This window comes from Rhinatrema bivittatum, chromosome 2 (genome assembly GCF_901001135.1).
Source record: "Rhinatrema bivittatum chromosome 2, aRhiBiv1.1, whole genome shotgun sequence".
Taxonomy (NCBI): domain Eukaryota; kingdom Metazoa; phylum Chordata; class Amphibia; order Gymnophiona; family Rhinatrematidae; genus Rhinatrema; species Rhinatrema bivittatum.
The window spans coordinates 82,279,764-82,296,300 of record NC_042616.1 but is presented as its reverse complement, the minus strand read 5'-3'; the positions used below and the strand labels follow the sequence as shown (position 1 = coordinate 82,296,300).

Here is a 16,537-nt window from a genome sequence, read left to right as displayed (position 1 = left end):
TATGGCTTTAAGTTGATGATACAGAGTGCATGTTATTGTACTTCAAGTGAAAAAAAACAGATGGACATTTAGAATGCAGAAATACGTTACACTGCAGAAAGTGCATGCACTTTACAATTCTGCTTAAAAAAAGAAAGACCTACTTGACCATCCCAATATGTCTCATGGTAGTGCTGGAAAACACACAAGCAAGACCAGCACTCATATATAAGCAGCAATGGTAGTACTGCCAAACAGGAAAATCTGGTTTTAATTCTTGATCTTGACTTCTGCTACTTGTACTGGCTAGGAATGCTACAGAGGCAGTGTTCACACCCAGGGGGAAGGAGAGGAGAGTGCCTCAGCTATTTTGCAACAGTGACACCTAATGGTAGTCAGATTTAGGACACAGGATTTATCAGGTTCCAGACTGCTGTGGTTGGATATTGCCAAATATGTCCATGCAATGACTGAGCTAGCTATTAAAGCAGAGGAAGAAGGGTAGGGAAAGCAAGGGGAAATTCCTGGGTTGTTGCGAATGAAGGCTAGTGGTGCTCCAGTTCTAGTAAGGCTGGTTCCACTTGAGCTGGAAGACCCAGCTCAATTTAGCTACAAGACTAAACCCAAGTCCAGCATCCACCTCCCCCAGCAATGCATAGCTGCCTTAAAAATAATTCTATTCCATTGTCTGAATCATCCTCTCTCCATGTTACAGGCTTATGCTGTAAGCACAAGCCAACTTCCATACTGAGTGGGAAAGGGACATGAGAATGATGAAAAGAGCATAAACTCCACAGAGGTAGCATCCATGCTGAAAGTGTAGCCTGGCCAGCACAAAAATAGCACATTTCTTATTCTATCTGCTATTTATCCAATTCATATTCCATTCTACCCAGTTGCTAAATGTATTATAGCACCCTGCCAATACGTACCAGTTTCTTGTGCTGTCCCAATCAAAATCGTATTCATTGCTCTGTATTAACTCATCTAAATACACTTTATGCTAAGCTATTTTTCAATAGTATATACAACAGCGAAGATAGTTTAGCAGCTGAAGGGTCAACTGAACGCTCTTTGCTCAATCTTCCATTTAAAGTTCCAACCGAGACAATGGAGATGTGGAAAACTGAGCCAAGGCACTGACTGCCTCAACCTCCTTTCGCGCAGGTCCTTTTTTGGTAGTGATTTTAATTTACTTAGTGTGGGTAATGTTTAAACCCTTGACTGAGAAGTAAAAGATTTATTACCCCAGTATCAAGTCATTCATATTTTGCCTTAATTTTATATTTTTGGTCAGTGAAGGTTTTATGGCAAAGTAGAACCCAACAAAAGAAAAAGATACCTGTTCCATGACTTCAGGACCCATCCAGCATGGTGTGCCCACGAACGTCTTTCTCACTTTATTTCTTGTAATATCACCACCAGTTGCTAAAAACGCACTAACACCAAAGTCTGAAATAGCAAACAGAAAAACAGCGGAAATGCTATTTTATTTTAATGTACAACAAATACAGAAAAATTGAATTTGCTTAGTCCTTTACCATCTTTGCCAATGAAGTGGATAATGTCTTATCCCCCTGTTACTTCAATGGACACATGGCACCAGGAAGTAACAGTAGTACAGTATGTCCTCATCCATACTTACGAAGATACACTATTTAGTATTTAAGTTTTTTTTTCTTTTTAAAATAAGATAAGATTAGTGACAATAAGAACAAAAATTAGTCAGATTAGAAGCTAATCTACAACTCACCTTTTAATGCTATGCTATTTAAGGTGGACATTGCATTTCTCAAGTTCTATACACATTTCACTTTCAAAACTTCAAAATGTCAGCCACATAAAAATGGAACCAAATTAGAGTCAAGATAATGGAATTGTGAATCAGAGAAAACCCAATATTGGATTCTAAATACTAATATATTAAATTATAAACCTACTGAAAAATAAAAAACACTTTATATTTGGCTCATTCATTAATTTATTTATTTTTTTTTATAAAGGGCATAGATAGCAAACAAGCTCGTGTCTATCTTAATATTTAAATTAAAACAAATCAATAAAGCAGTAGAAAATTAGGGTGCACTGAAGAAATGACCAGGAAAAAAAAAAAATAGGTGGTAAAGCAGAGTTGCTTACTTGTAACAGGTGTTCTCCTAGGACAGCAGGATATTAGTCCTCACATGTGGGTGACATCAGATGAAGCCCGGAATGGAAAGCAACTGGCACACTGAGCATGCCACTATTTGAAGAGGGACCCTGTGTGAATGCGCAGTCTCAACATAATTCAAGAGCAAAAACACAGGAGAACCCAACTCCGCGGGTTGGTGGGCAGGTTTCCTGAGGACTAACATCCTGCTGTCCTGGAAGAACACCTGTTACAGGTAAACAAGTCTTTCTCCTAGGACAAGCAGGCTAGTAGTCCTCACATGTGGGTGAATACCAAGCTACAGGCTGCACCTGACTAGATGCCAATGGGCACAAGAAACTACAGTGCTGATGGTAACAGAGGGAGGCAGCCTGAACCATAACAATGGGGCCTAAGCAGAGAGAGTTGGGTTTAAGGCTGGAAGATATTGCGAAAATGTGTGTCGACCATCCTTGTCCAAGCAGTAGTGAGCAGAGAACATGTAGAAAACTCCACTTCGCAGCCTTGCAGATTTCGGCGACAGGAACCACCCGCAAGTGGGCTATTGCCACAGATCTCAAAGCTGAAGGCCCACCTGCACACAGCAGGAGTTACAATCCACCAGCCAGTTGGACAGAATTTGCTTGCCCACCACAACTCCGGATCTATTCTAGTCGAATGATATGCAGAGTTGTGTGGACTGCCTGTGGCCTGCTGTGCTTCAGAGATAGAAAGCTAAGGCCTTCTTGCAATCTAAACTGTGCAGAGCCCGTTCACCCTGAGGTGAATGAAGCCTCGGGGGGGGGGGGGGGGGGGGGGGGGGGGGGAAGTGAGCAGAATGATCAACTGACTGAGATGAAAATCAGTCACCACTTAGGCAGGAACTTAGGATACATACGCAGACCCACCCTATCATGAAAGAATTTCATGTAGGGTGGATACGTAACCAAAGCCTGAAGCTCACTAACCCTGTCTGCTGAAGTGACTGCCACTAGGAAGAGGACCTTCCAGGTCAGGAACTTTAGGATCGCAGAGGCTCAAAAGGATCACGCATGAGTCGTGAAAATACCACATTGAGGTCCCAGGATACAATGGAAGGCCAGAGAGGCTTCAACTGAAGCAGACCCCGCATAAACCTCCCCACTATGGGCTGCACAGAGATGGACATACCAGCAACACCATGATGGTAAACAATGATGGCACTCCGGTATACCCAGACTAAAATGGATTTCAACCCAGCCTCTGAGAGGTGCTACAGATAGTCCAGCAACTTCGGAGTGGGATAGGCGAACGAATTAAAGTCATGACCCTCGCACCAGACTGAAAACCTCTTCCACTTCAGTCTAAGACTCCCTGGTAGAAGGTTTCCTGGAAGCTACCAGTACCTGACATGTCAGAGAGGTCAAGGGACCACAGGATTAGACTCAATATCCAGACCGTCAAGGCTAATGACCTGAGATTCAGATGGCGCAGTCTGCCCCGATCCCATGAAATCAGAGCAGGGGAGGGCCCCAGACTGATTGGATCTCTGACCGGTCTTGCAGGAGTGGGAACAGACCTGTTTTAGCCAATAAGGAGCTACCAAGATCATGGTCCCCTTGTCCTGCTGGAGCTTCAAGAGAGTCATCTTCACCAGCAGAAGTGGAGGATAAGCATAGAAGACCCTTGCCCCAATGGAGGGCAAAGGCATCTGAGGTGGTAGTCCGTCTGCCCTGAACAGGGAGCAGAAGTGGCTCACTTTGCTGTTGCAAGGGGAGGCAAAGAGGTCTACATCCAGGGTTCCCCAGAGGTGGAAGATCCAGTCTGGTACTGCTGGATACAGCGCCTACTATTTAGTGTTTTTCTCTACCGGCATTCATGATACAATCACATCATGCTGGTTTACAAATAACAGGGGGTGTAATAACTGAACATTGAACAGGTGAAAAAAAAGCAATGAAGTTACAATAAAACAGGACTGATCGAACTGGGGGAAGGAGAGAAAAGCTAGAGTAACTTAACAGTAAGAGGAGTAAGTATTTACATTATTCTGAAACGTCTCACTATAGTTGTTGCTGTGATTCAGTTAGGATCTGGAAAGGCTTGTTTAAATAGCCACGTCTTAAGCTTATTATGGTCAAAACGCTCAACTCAGGTGGTCTCCAACCACATTTGCTGCCCCTGCTAGGTACATTGCTCGTAGGAGTATGCCTTGGGACAGAGCCCAGGCCCATACCTGCACCGCCTCTTGACAGAAGAGGAATGAACCAATGCCCCCCTGTTTATCTACCATATCACCACCTGGCTGTCTGAATCAGGACCATTTTTTTGGCACAAGCAATCCCAAAACACCCAAAGAGCATAACTGATCGCCTGAAGTTGATCTGGCATTGAGATTCTTGAGCCGACCAAAACCGTGCGTATGAAGACTGTCCTCATGCGACCCCCAACCCAGGGGGGATGCATTGGTTGTCAGTAAGACCTGGAGTGGGGAAACTTGAAACGGGACCCCCCTGCTCCAGATTGGACAGATAGTCTCACCAGGACAGGGAGACCTGGAGAGGTTGTGTAATGCAGACACGTGCATTGAAGTCCCAGGTCGCCTGCAGACTGCAGCATCCACAGCACTCTGTGCATGCACAGATGGGCCAAGGGGGTAACTAACAGTTGCTGCCATGCAACCCAGAAAAAGCAAAATGTGAGCTAAAACCTGCTGATGTCTGTGGACCAAGTTTGCAAGGTGTACAAAGGGATAACAGGGCAAGCACTCAGTCATGGGGCAGAAATGCCCTGGCTTGAACTGTGTCCAGTCTGGCCCTGATAAAGCCCAGGCGTGGCGATGGTTTGAGATGGGACTTGGGGTAATTGATGACAAACCCCAGAAACTGCAGCATCCCAATGGTCAGATCCTGAGTAGCAGCTACTTGAAAAGTGTCGTGGAATGGGGCTGCACTATTTCCTTAGGGGCATCCATGAACTGAAGGACTTCATATGGGGCCATCTCCTCGCTAAGGTCCCCTGGGAGTAGACATGGAGGTTCCCTGCCCAAGCCTCATTGGCCTCAGAGATACCACAATCCCCGATGGCCCGGGACCGGGATCCAGGAATCACAATCGCGGAACTAGCAACCCTGTGAGCACCGTCTGTCGCATCGACCCTTCCTTTTGGATGACCAGATGATTGGAATCGCTCCAGAGAGCATTGTTGGCTGCTGAGGCACAGATGGTACCCTGGGCACCGGTTGTGTCACAAGTATGCCCAAAAGGAACATAACATAAGAAATTGCCATGCTGGGTCAGACCAAGGGTCCATCAAGCCCAGCATCCTGTTTCCAACAGAGGCCAAACCAGGCCATAAGAACCTGGCAATTACCCAAACACTAAGAAGAACCCATGCTACTGATGCAATTAATAGCAGTGGCTATTCCCTAAGTATAATTGATTAATAGCCATTAATGGACTTCTCCAAGAACTTATCCAAACCTTTTTTGAACCCAGCTACACTAACTGCACTAACCACCTCCTCTGGCAACAAATTCCAGAGCTTTATTGTGCATTGAGTGAAAAAGAATTTTCTCCGATTAGTCTTAAATGTGCTACTTGCTAATTCATGGAATGCCCCCTAGTCCTATTATTCAAAAGTGTAAACAGAGTCACATCTACTCGTTCAAGACCTCATGATCTTAAAGACCTCTATCATATCCCCCCTCAGCCGTCTCTTCTCCAAGCTGAACAGCCCTAACCTCTTCAGCCTTTCCTCATAGGGGAGCTGTTCCATCCCCTTTATCATTTTGGTTGCCCTTCTCTGTACCTTCTCCATCGCAACTATATCTTTGAGATGCGGCGACCAGAACTGTACACAGTATTCAAGGTGCGGTCTCACCATGGAGCGATACAGAGGCATTATGACATTTTCCGTTCCATTAACCATTCCCTTCCTAATAATTCCTAACATTCTATTTGCTTTTTTGACTGCTGCAGCACATTGAGCCAACGATTTTAAAGTATTATCCTCTATGATGCCTAGATCTTTTTCCTGGGTGGTAGCTCCTAATATGGAACCTAACATCGTGTAACTACAGCCAGGGTTATTTTTCCCTATATGCAACACCTTGCACTTGTCCACATTAAATTTTATCTGCCATTTGGATGCCCAATCTTCTAGTCTTGCAAGGTCCTCCTGTAATGTATCACAGTCTGCTTGTGATTTAACTACTCTGAATAATTTTGTATCATCCGCAAATTTGATCACTCGTCTTATTCCTTTCCAGATCATCTACCTTATAAATGGCCTGTGACCGACGGCCCGCAAATGCGCAGTAGAGCACAGCTCTACTGCGCATGTGCGGGCAAGGACGTCGGTCAGAAAAAAAAATGGCGGCGGGGCCGCAGGAGCGGGAGGAGAAGCAGCGCGCGCGCGGTGCCGCTAATTCTCCTCCCCAGATCTGTCGGCAGATCTCGGGGGGGGGGTGTCACTCCCGCGCCCCCCCCCAAGATCTGCCGGCAGGAGCGGGAGGAGTTAATGGAGCCGGGTGAGGGTTGCGGGAAGTCGCGCTTACGGCACTGGGAGGAAATGGAGGTGGGTGTGGGCTGCGAGGAGTCGCGAGGACGGCGTCGGAAGGAAATGGAGGCGGGTGAAGGGAGGGACTGAGTGGGAGGGAGGGAGAGGGGGGACTGAGTGAGTGGGAGGGAGAGGGGGGACTGAGTGGGAGGGAGAGGAGGGTGAGGGGGAGAGAGGGAGGGAGGGACTGAGTGAGAGGAGAGGGAGGGTGGAGAGGAGTGGGTGGGGGAGGGGGTGGTGAAGAGTGAGGGGAGAGAGAATGAGGGGGAGGTGAGAGACAGAGGGATGTAGCCCGTTTTAACGGGCTTAAACGGCTTGTTTATATATATATATTGAAAAGCACCGGTCCAAGTACAGATCCCTGAGGCACTCCACTGTTTACCCTTTTCCACTGAGAAAATTGACCATTTAATCCTACTCTGTTTCCTGTCTTTTAACCAGTTTGTAATCCACGAAATGACATCGCCTCCTATCCCATGACTTTTTACTTTTCCTAGAAGCCTCTCATGAGGGACTTTGTCAAACGCCTTCTGAAAATCCAAATACACTACATCTACCGGTTCACCTTTATCCACATGTTTATTAACCCCTTCAAAAAATGAAGCAGATTTGTTAGGCAAGACTTCCCTTGGGTAAATCCATGTTGACTGTGTTCCATTAAATCATGTCTTTCTATATGCTCTACGATTTTGATTTTGAGAATAGTTTCCACTATTTTTCCCGGCACTGAAGTCAGGCTCACTGGTCTATAGTTACCCGGATCGCCCCTGGTGCCTTTTTTAAATATTGGGGTTACATTGTCCACCCTCCAGTCTTCAGGTACAATGGATGATTTTAATGATAGGTTACAAATTTTAACTAATAGATCAGAAATTTCATTTTTGAGTTCCTTCAGAACCCTAGGATGCATACCATCCGGTCCAGGTGATTTGCTACTCTTTAGTTTGTCAATCTGGCCTACTACATCTTCCAGGTTCACAGTGATTTGATTCAGTTCGTCTGAGTCATCACCCCTGAAAACCATCTCTGGAACTGATATCTCCCCAACATCCTCATTAGAAAACACGGAGGCAAAGAATTAATTTAGTCCTTCTGCAATGGCCTTATCTTCCCTAAGAGCCCCTTTAACCCCTCGGTCATCTAATGGTCCAACCGACTCCCTCACAGGTTTCTTGCTTTGGATATATTTTAAAAAGTTTATTATGAGTTTTTGCCTCTATGGCCAATTTCATTTCAAATTCTCTCTTTGCCTGTCTTATCAATGTTTTACACTTACCTTGACAATGCTTATGTTTTATCCTATTTTCTTCAGATGGATCCTTCTTCCAATTTTTGAAGGATTTTTTTTTGGCTAAAATAGCCTCTTTCACCTCACCTTTTAAACATGACTGTAATCGTTTTGCCTTCCTTCCACCTTTCTTAATGTGCGGAATACATATGGACCGTGCCTCTAGGATTGTATTTTTAAACAATGTCCAAGCCTGTTGAACACTTAACCTTTGCAGCTGCACCTTTCAGTTTTTTTCTAACTATTTTCCTCATTTTATCAAAGTTTCCCTTTTTAAAATTTAGTGTTAGAGCTGCAAATTTACTTATTGTCCCCCTTCCAGTTATTAGTTTAAATTTGATGTTATGATCACTGTTGCCAAGTGGCCCCACCACAGTTACTTTTCACCAAATCTTGCGTTCCACTAAGAATTAAATCTAAAATAGCTCCCTCTCTTGTTGGTTCCTGAACCAATTGCTCCATGAAGCAATCATTTATTACATCCAGGAACTTTATGTCTCTAGCAAGTCCTGATGTTACATTTATCCAGTCAACAGTGGGGTAATTGAAATCTCCATTAGTCTCTTTATTGTTGGACAGTTTTAATAGGACAATCCCATTCCATCCAGTTTACAAGTCCTCCATGCAAAAGTGTCAAAAAACCTTACTGAAGTTCTAAATTAACAAGCTGCCAGTGATAGAAAACAACAAAGCCATAAAGACATTCTGTCTCTGAACCAGGAACCAAGATATTTGAGATTGTTCCATTAGAGAAACACTAATCCCTGGAGAATTGATAATGTACTCTTAACTCTAAGAACATAAAAACATGGCTATACTGGGTCAGACCAAGGGTCCATCAAGCCCAGTATCCTGTTTCCAACAGTGGCCAATCCATGCTACTGTTGCAAGTGAATAGCCACTGCTATTACTAATTTTAACTCACTCCTGCTCTCTCCCCTTTTCCCTCTAATCTGGTACATGAGGAATTCTGGCATGATTTAGGTTCAGAGGTCAAATCCTACTGCCACTCCTTGTTCCCTTGGGTAAATCACTTTACCCTCCATTGCCTCAGGTGCAAAAAAAAAAACCAGATTGTAAGCCCTCTGGGGACAGGGAAATACCTAAAGTAGCTGAATGTAATCCACTCTGAAGTGCTGAAATGCAGAATATAAAAACAAAATATAAATGCTACAGAAGCATTTCTTCATTGATTCTGTATAAAAGGTTCTTAAGTACACACCATGCTAACAAGATGAGAGATTTTTAACACCAATTGGGCCGATACAGTACAGTGCGCTCTGACAGAGCGCACTGTTAACCCGCCATTGGACGTGCATTTGATGTGCTAGTGTTACCCCTTATTCAGTAAGGGGCCGAAAACATGCTTCCAATCCCCCGAAACTAACAGCGCCCGCAACATGCAAATGCATGTTGATGGCCCTATTAGGTATTCCCACGCAATTCAGAAAACAAAATTTGCAGCCAAGCTGCACATTTTGCTTTCAGAAATTAGCGCCTACCCAAAAGGTAGACGCTAATTTCTTCAGGCACCAGGAAAGTGCACAGAAAAGCCGTAAAAACTGCTTTTCTGTGCACCCTCCAACTTAATATCATGGTGATATCAAGTCTGAGGTCCTGAAGGGTAAAAAAGTAAAAAAAATTTGAAGTCGGCCCACGGCTGTCGGGTCGAAAACAGACACTCAATTTTGCCACCATCCGGTTTCCGAGCCCGTGGCCGTCAGCGGGCTCGAGAACCGACGCCGGCAAAATTGAGCGTCTGCTATCAAACCCTCCGTCAGCTACCACTCCGGTCCAAAAGGAGGTGCTAGGGACACTAGCACGTCCCTAGCGCCTCCTTTTGCCTGTTTTTACCGCTGGGCCTCATTTAAATACAGAATCACTTGCACAGGAGAGTGGCCTGGGTGTTTCGCCTGCTCTCCCGAGTTTTTACTGTATCAGCCCGTAAATTAGGTAATACAGCATAAAAATGCCACTCATTTACTGTTTTACGATTTTACAAAAAAAAAGTATGTATTTTCAAAACTTGCTTTCTCACTTGATAGCGCAGGTCAAACCATAACTATTTCTGGGCTGGTTTTTTTTTTGTTGGGGGGCAGGCAGTGGAGAGAGACTTGCATTTTCTGTATTGTTTTGGCTTTTAACTCAATCAGAACCATCCCTGTCCCATAACAAGGATGCAATTATCCAGGAAGTTTCCCCATTGTCCAGCCACTGTAGTGACACTCCTTCGGACAGAGGTCACAGATTAAAACTCCCTCCCAAATCCAACATGCACAATGAGTTTGACCAATAAGTATCACCACTGCACAATGGCTGGGCCTCCCTCTGTCCAACTGGAGATGTGGTGGCAGCCTTTTCTAATATGATACCACAATGACAGCCGTATGAATCACCTTCTCTCCAATAGTGTGTGGAACTTTTAAGATAGAAAAAATAACTTGCTAACAATTTTTCGGTACCTGACAATTCTATATATCAGGTACCTCAAGCAGTGGCAGAGTCAATAAATGAGGTGGCAATTATTAGCCAACTTAGCACAAAGGCGACCTATTTAAAAAAAAAAAGTTTAAAAACTCAGCTTTTGATAAAATATTAGTATGGCTTCTTATAAGTGAATTCTGCCATCACAATTTCAGGGATAAAACAGCTTTCACTTAGCCCTTTGAGTCTGTGAGACAGACATGAAGCTAACAGTGCCATAAGGAAATGACAGAAAGCGGTCAAATCCCAGCAGCTTGCAACTATTTTTAGCAACCAATTTCTTAAAAAATTATGGCTGGAATCTTACTTCAAGGATACATCACTCTAGGTACCAACTTACAATTGGCTGTTTCTGTCTCTACTTATCTATTCAGCTTCAAAACAATAAATATAAAGTCTGAGGCTTCTATAAAAGAAAATAAAGCAATCTAGTAAACTATTTAAAAGGGGAAAACAAGCACACAAAATTATAATACATATTGCTAATATGCTTCCTCCTTTATCAGGGACCCTATCTTAAATCAGCCTATAATTCAAAGACAGCAAAGCTCAGACAGCTTCAAAGGCACAGGATTATAAATCAATTCAGCGAATCCCTAAAAGACTGAATGCAATAGTCTTGGATACACTACATCTCCTGTAACAATGATTTTTTTTTTTTGCAAGATTTTATTGAACTTACCAAACATCTAGTGATAATACCACACAAGAACACAAATGCATTTCAACGCTATTATTCCGTCCCTACCCCCAACCCAATCGTCACATGGGACAACATAACAGGGATACATTGCATATAGCAATACAGATACAGTAGAATAGGTTTAGGGAACTAGAGTTTCTATAAAATATTAAACAGGCATACCCAAACCAACTCTAGTGCTAAGTGAGGCAATGACAAAGTAGAAACTACCAAATCTAAACACCAGTGGAAACCATCTCTCGATTGCTCCACCAAATGAATGGGTCCTATACCCTAAGGAACCCCTCCAAACAATCTTTACACAGATTTTTCAATTTCCCCATATAAAAATACTGTCCAGTCTAAAGCAGCGACATCGATGATGTAATATACTTAGTCCAAAAAGCAGCTCACCAGGCGCAACGTGCACTTTGGAAGATCTTCTGGAAACAGACAAAAGAAATACTTTTGGATCATTTGCAACTGAAAATTTCCGATCAATCAATTTGTGACCAAAATCTCTGAACTTTAGAATATGTCCATCATAAATGATAGAAAGTGCCTGTGACCACAATTCCTCCAGCACGCATCAGATTAAGTAGGGAATATTTTATGTAACCTCTCTGGTCCAGTACCATCTCAATATTTTATAGCTGTTTTCCATAACTGTAGAGATGGAACTTTTTGCTGTCCACCAAAAGGCTTATTCCATTCATCCACTTCAAGAACTTGCCCTATATCTTTTTCCCCATAGAAACTGATATCTAACTTTACCCTCAACAGAAGATGCTAACAAATATTTTACATATCAAGCTCCTTTCCACATCACCCCTTCTGCACAGTTATTAACCTTAAGCAGGAAAAAACCTCATAACTGCACTCAAGACTTGCAGCATTGCAGTCCGTGCCAAACTGACTCAACCAAAGCTACAGCAAACTGCCAATCCCCCCCCCCCCCCCACTGATTTTGGTCTATACATCAAAATCCACTATACAGCAATCCACAGGGGGGGCCCTCCTCCATATAAAGCTAAAAATATAGTACTGCAATTTTAAAAAAGGAATCTGGAATTTCAATTGGCAATGCTTTGAACAAACATTGCCAATATTGTCAACTGTCATTTTAACTGCTGCTATACAGCCCAACCATGAAAACTCACGGGGACTCCCATGCTGATAAATCCTGGACAGTTTTAGCCATCAACGGTACATAATTTAACCAAAATGTATCCTTCCAATCAGCCCCAATTTGAATCCCTAGATAACATACTTTTTTGTTCCCTCATAAAAGAAAAGGACTCCCTTAATCTATTCACCACCTCAAAAGGAAAACTAATATTTAACTCTGACTTAGTCATATTCACCTTAAAACCGGACACTTTCCCAAACTGATTCGATTCCCGGATTAATATTGGTAAGGTCAAGATATATTTACTATAAGAAAATATATCAGCAAACAATGAAATTTTATATTCCTTAGACCCACCCATATCCTCACTATATCTCCCATATTTCTCTGCAAATGGCTCCATTACTAGAGCAAATAATGAGGATAAAGGGCACCCCTGTCTGGTTCCCCTAAAAGAAACAGATGAAGAATCCCCATTAACTTTAATCCTAGCCTCAGGGTTTAAATAAAGTGTACCCAACAATTTCAAAAAGTTGGATCCCAAGCTGACCTTCCACAACACATGGAGCATAAAACCCCAATGCACTCTATCAAATGCTTTTTCAGCATCAATAGTCAGAAGTACTGCTTCCATGTGTTCAGATCTAGCCCACCAGGCAAGCTCAGAATCTTATGGATATTATCTGCCGCCTGTCCACCTGGAATCAACCCTGATGATCAGTCTTCACCAACCCCATGACGACTGAGTTCAAACGTGTTGCTAAAATTTTGGCCAGAAGTTTCAAGCATAAATTTAGCCAAGAAATAGGGTGATAGGTCCCAGAGCAAGTCTGATCCTTGCCCACTTTTAATACAGTTATGTCTGCCACATTCATTGATGGAGGCTGTTGAGGGTCCATTAATAGGAAATTAAACAGTTTTACCAACTGACAACACATCCCCAAGTTGTTTATAAAATTTTGCTGTCATACCATCCAAACCTGGGGCTGTTGATCTTCAAAGAGGCTATAGCTTGAAGGATTTCCTGACAATAAAAGTGTACAAACTGGACCTAATCGATTCAATATTAAAGCACTTCCCCCCTTTTCATTCTTAAGTTTGACAATCTGATTGGAGTTTTCCTGACAATGATTTCCATGCTAATAATCTACTGGGTTTATTGCCAAATTCAAAATACATGTGAATAAATCCATCTTATACTTACTATCCTCAGACAATGCATATTTCCCCCTTTGTCTCCAGCAGTCTCAATCAATTAGGATTACCAGATTGTTTATGCAACCTTTCAAGATTTTTAATAGTCACCTCAAGCTCACTCCTAATTTTGTTTTTCTTTTTCATTACAGCCCAGGAAATTAAGCAATCCTGTATAACAGCTTTCAAGCCATCCCACACAAACTGTATCTGAACCTCACAGGTATCACTATAGAAAAGATGTAATTTCTGCTATGATTGCAGATATCCTTGTCATCCAATAAAGAATCTCCAAAATTGGAGTCCTGAGTCTGATTCTGAAGGTGTAAAAAAGCTAATGGGAGCATAAAACCACGTAAATATACCAATATCAAGAGAAAAATGGGAAAGAATTATCCAGTGAAAAAAAATATCAAATCCGTGAATAGGACTAGTGCATACCAGAGTAAATAGAATAATCTAGAGCTCTAGGATTAGTAAATTTCCAGATCTCAGACCCAGTGAATTCTAACTATGACTCCTTTGTGTAATATTATAACCCGTAGAGTTATCTAGTCTCAGAGCAAGAGTAAGATTAAAATACACTAAAAATCACCTGCCCCTCCAACATCCCACTAATTGCTCCCCCTGTCTATCATAAAGCTCTTAATTGTGATTGGTTCCATAGATATTTTACCAACGTGAGCGTAGTAGCTCCCACCTAGATCTTCACCAGCAGAAATCTCCCTTTATCCCTAAGTACTTCCTTAATGTCAAAGTTCCCATTATGTAATATAGCCACCCCCCCCCCCCCCCCCCCCCTCTTTTGAGATCAACAGTATTGGAAGCAATATTTGAGTGTATGAGTTATTCCATAGTAATCTCATCTTTTTTTCTCAAATGAGTCTCTAACAAATATCACAGCTGCGGATAGTTTAGCCTCCTTAAACAATAGTTGACACTTCCGTGGCCTCTTCACATTAAGGGAAAGTTTATCCTTCACCATCAGCAAGATTCCAGACTATTAATGCCCTTTGATTGCTCAACTCTATAACCTGTTCCCCCTTTATATTAAATTCAATGCCACTGAATCCTGTCACACTTTTCCCTATCAATCATAAACCTTGTCCCTTCATTCTCCCTCCTCCACCCACAGAAAGTTTTTGCTCACAGCAATGACAAAAAAAAAGCTATCAAAAAGTAGGCCAAAGCATGAAACTCAGATCACAAGCAGAATTCATTAGATTCATTCTTTTTCTGGCAGCAAAAAGCTATCAAGTTAAAAAAAAAAAACCATGCCCAAAAACTGTACTCTTCAAGTGACATCTCTGGTAGAAATATCCCCATCAGAACTGTGCCGAAGTTATCCCCCTTACTGAGGCGCCGCCATTTAGAATTCTCCCACCGTGGAAAAGGCGGAGCCACATTTGAAACTTCCTTAATAATGATACCCACAGTACTCAGGATTTTACTGGATTCCTCTTGAGTGCGCACTTTAGATGTTACACAGCTATTGGTGAATGCTACACCAAAGGGATACAGCCATTTACAAAGGATTTTTCCCCTTGCAAGACCACCATTACTGGCTTCGTCTCTCCTGTGTTTCAATATTGATGACAAATCCCGATATAATTCAATTTTATTATTTTTCCAAGTTATCTGCTCCATCGACCTAGCTTTCTTCATGACCACCTCTTTGGTCTGAAAATGAAGGTGTGCAACAATCTCTCTAGACCTGTTTGCACAAGCAGGACCCAAAGCTCTATGTGCTCTGTCTATAGTCACCTCAGGAATCGCTGCTTCAGGGTCTCTTGCTCAGAGTATCGCTTTACAGATAGATATAACTACCTGCCCACAATCAGCAAATTGCTCAGAGTCTGGCACACTCCTGATACAAATATTACATCTCCAATTTGTTTAATATCCTCAGTTTCAGTGCATTAGATTGTAGCATCTTCTGCATTTCATTTTGCAGCTGCGTCATTAACTCAGCCATTGATCGTTCTCAGCCACTCTGACCCATATCAGTAATATCCCCTGTCGTTCACTGCCCACAAAATCTCACTTAAAGGCTATCCCAGCTGTCAAATCCTTAGAACATCTCAACAAGTCAGCTTTAGTAAGAGCTCCTTCTCCTGCCATTGCTTCAATGGTACTTGCTGACTCGTCAATCTGTACCTGTGTGTGCGATTCAACTGTGGGGACAGCCACTCTAGCATGAAGGAAAATTCCTTCAAATGTATGTGTATGAGCGAGTCAGAAGGAAACTGCACAAACCTATTCAGAAATACCAAGTGACTAAGCAACACCAAGATTTATAAACTTAAAGGGAGCTGTTAAACACTCAGAGCCAATGGAAGACTCAACTATGGAATCAATTGCCATACAAGATAAGATCAACACAATGTACAAAAAGTTTTTAAAAGCAGTTAACATCGTTCAAACAAGCATACCAATAATGTCTTGCCCTATGTTTTATCTCATGCTGTCTTGGCTGCAGATGCTATTTTCTTTGCAATATTTGATTTTTTATATTTTGCGTTTTACCTGTAGATGCCATTTCCTTTGTAATTTTATTTAATCTTATGGATTTTATGTTTTATTGTTAGCTACCTAGGGCTTTGTGCATAGCCGGCAAGTGAACCATTATCAATCTTGCTATTAGAGTGACAAAATCTGTATTAACCAGAAGTTAAATAATTTAGAAAATAAAGCTACATACTTTATTGCTTCTCAGATCCATTTTTAGACAATTTACTTAAAACAGTAAACAGCAGGCATAAACTACTATGAAAGAAAAAGAAAGAGGACAGAAGGAAGAAAGACAAAGCTAACATTTAATCATTGTATTCATTTTGCTGTTTAAGTTTGTTTTGCTTTATGATGTTTTGCTGACAGATGTTTCAAAAACTAAACTTCAGTATGTAATTTTATAGTATTAACAGATACAAAAAGGTAATAAAAAACTCCAACCAACCACAGTTATGCTGAAAATACAGACAAAACGTGTCTTAATAAAGATGTGTATAGCTGAACCAGTCCTGAAGAAAACTAGATCTCTGCAGCCTGTGATACCGTTTACTAACTAGACTAAAGGTATATGCATGCACTCAGTTGACCAGACAGGACATCTTA

General features: G+C 42.1%; 1 protein-coding gene across 5 annotated transcripts in view; it reads right to left on the bottom strand.

Annotated features, from left to right (window-relative positions):
• OXSR1 (oxidative stress responsive kinase 1) overlaps positions 1–16,537 on the bottom strand; it is a 330,066-nt gene that overhangs the window by 166,377 nt on the left and 147,152 nt on the right. For all 5 annotated transcript variants that reach the window (XM_029588383.1, XM_029588379.1, XM_029588380.1 and 2 more), the window contains exon 6: positions 1,322–1,431. In XM_029588383.1, the coding sequence (XP_029444243.1) occupies positions 1,322–1,431 (110 nt within the window). The remainder of the gene's footprint in view (positions 1–1,321; positions 1,432–16,537) is intronic.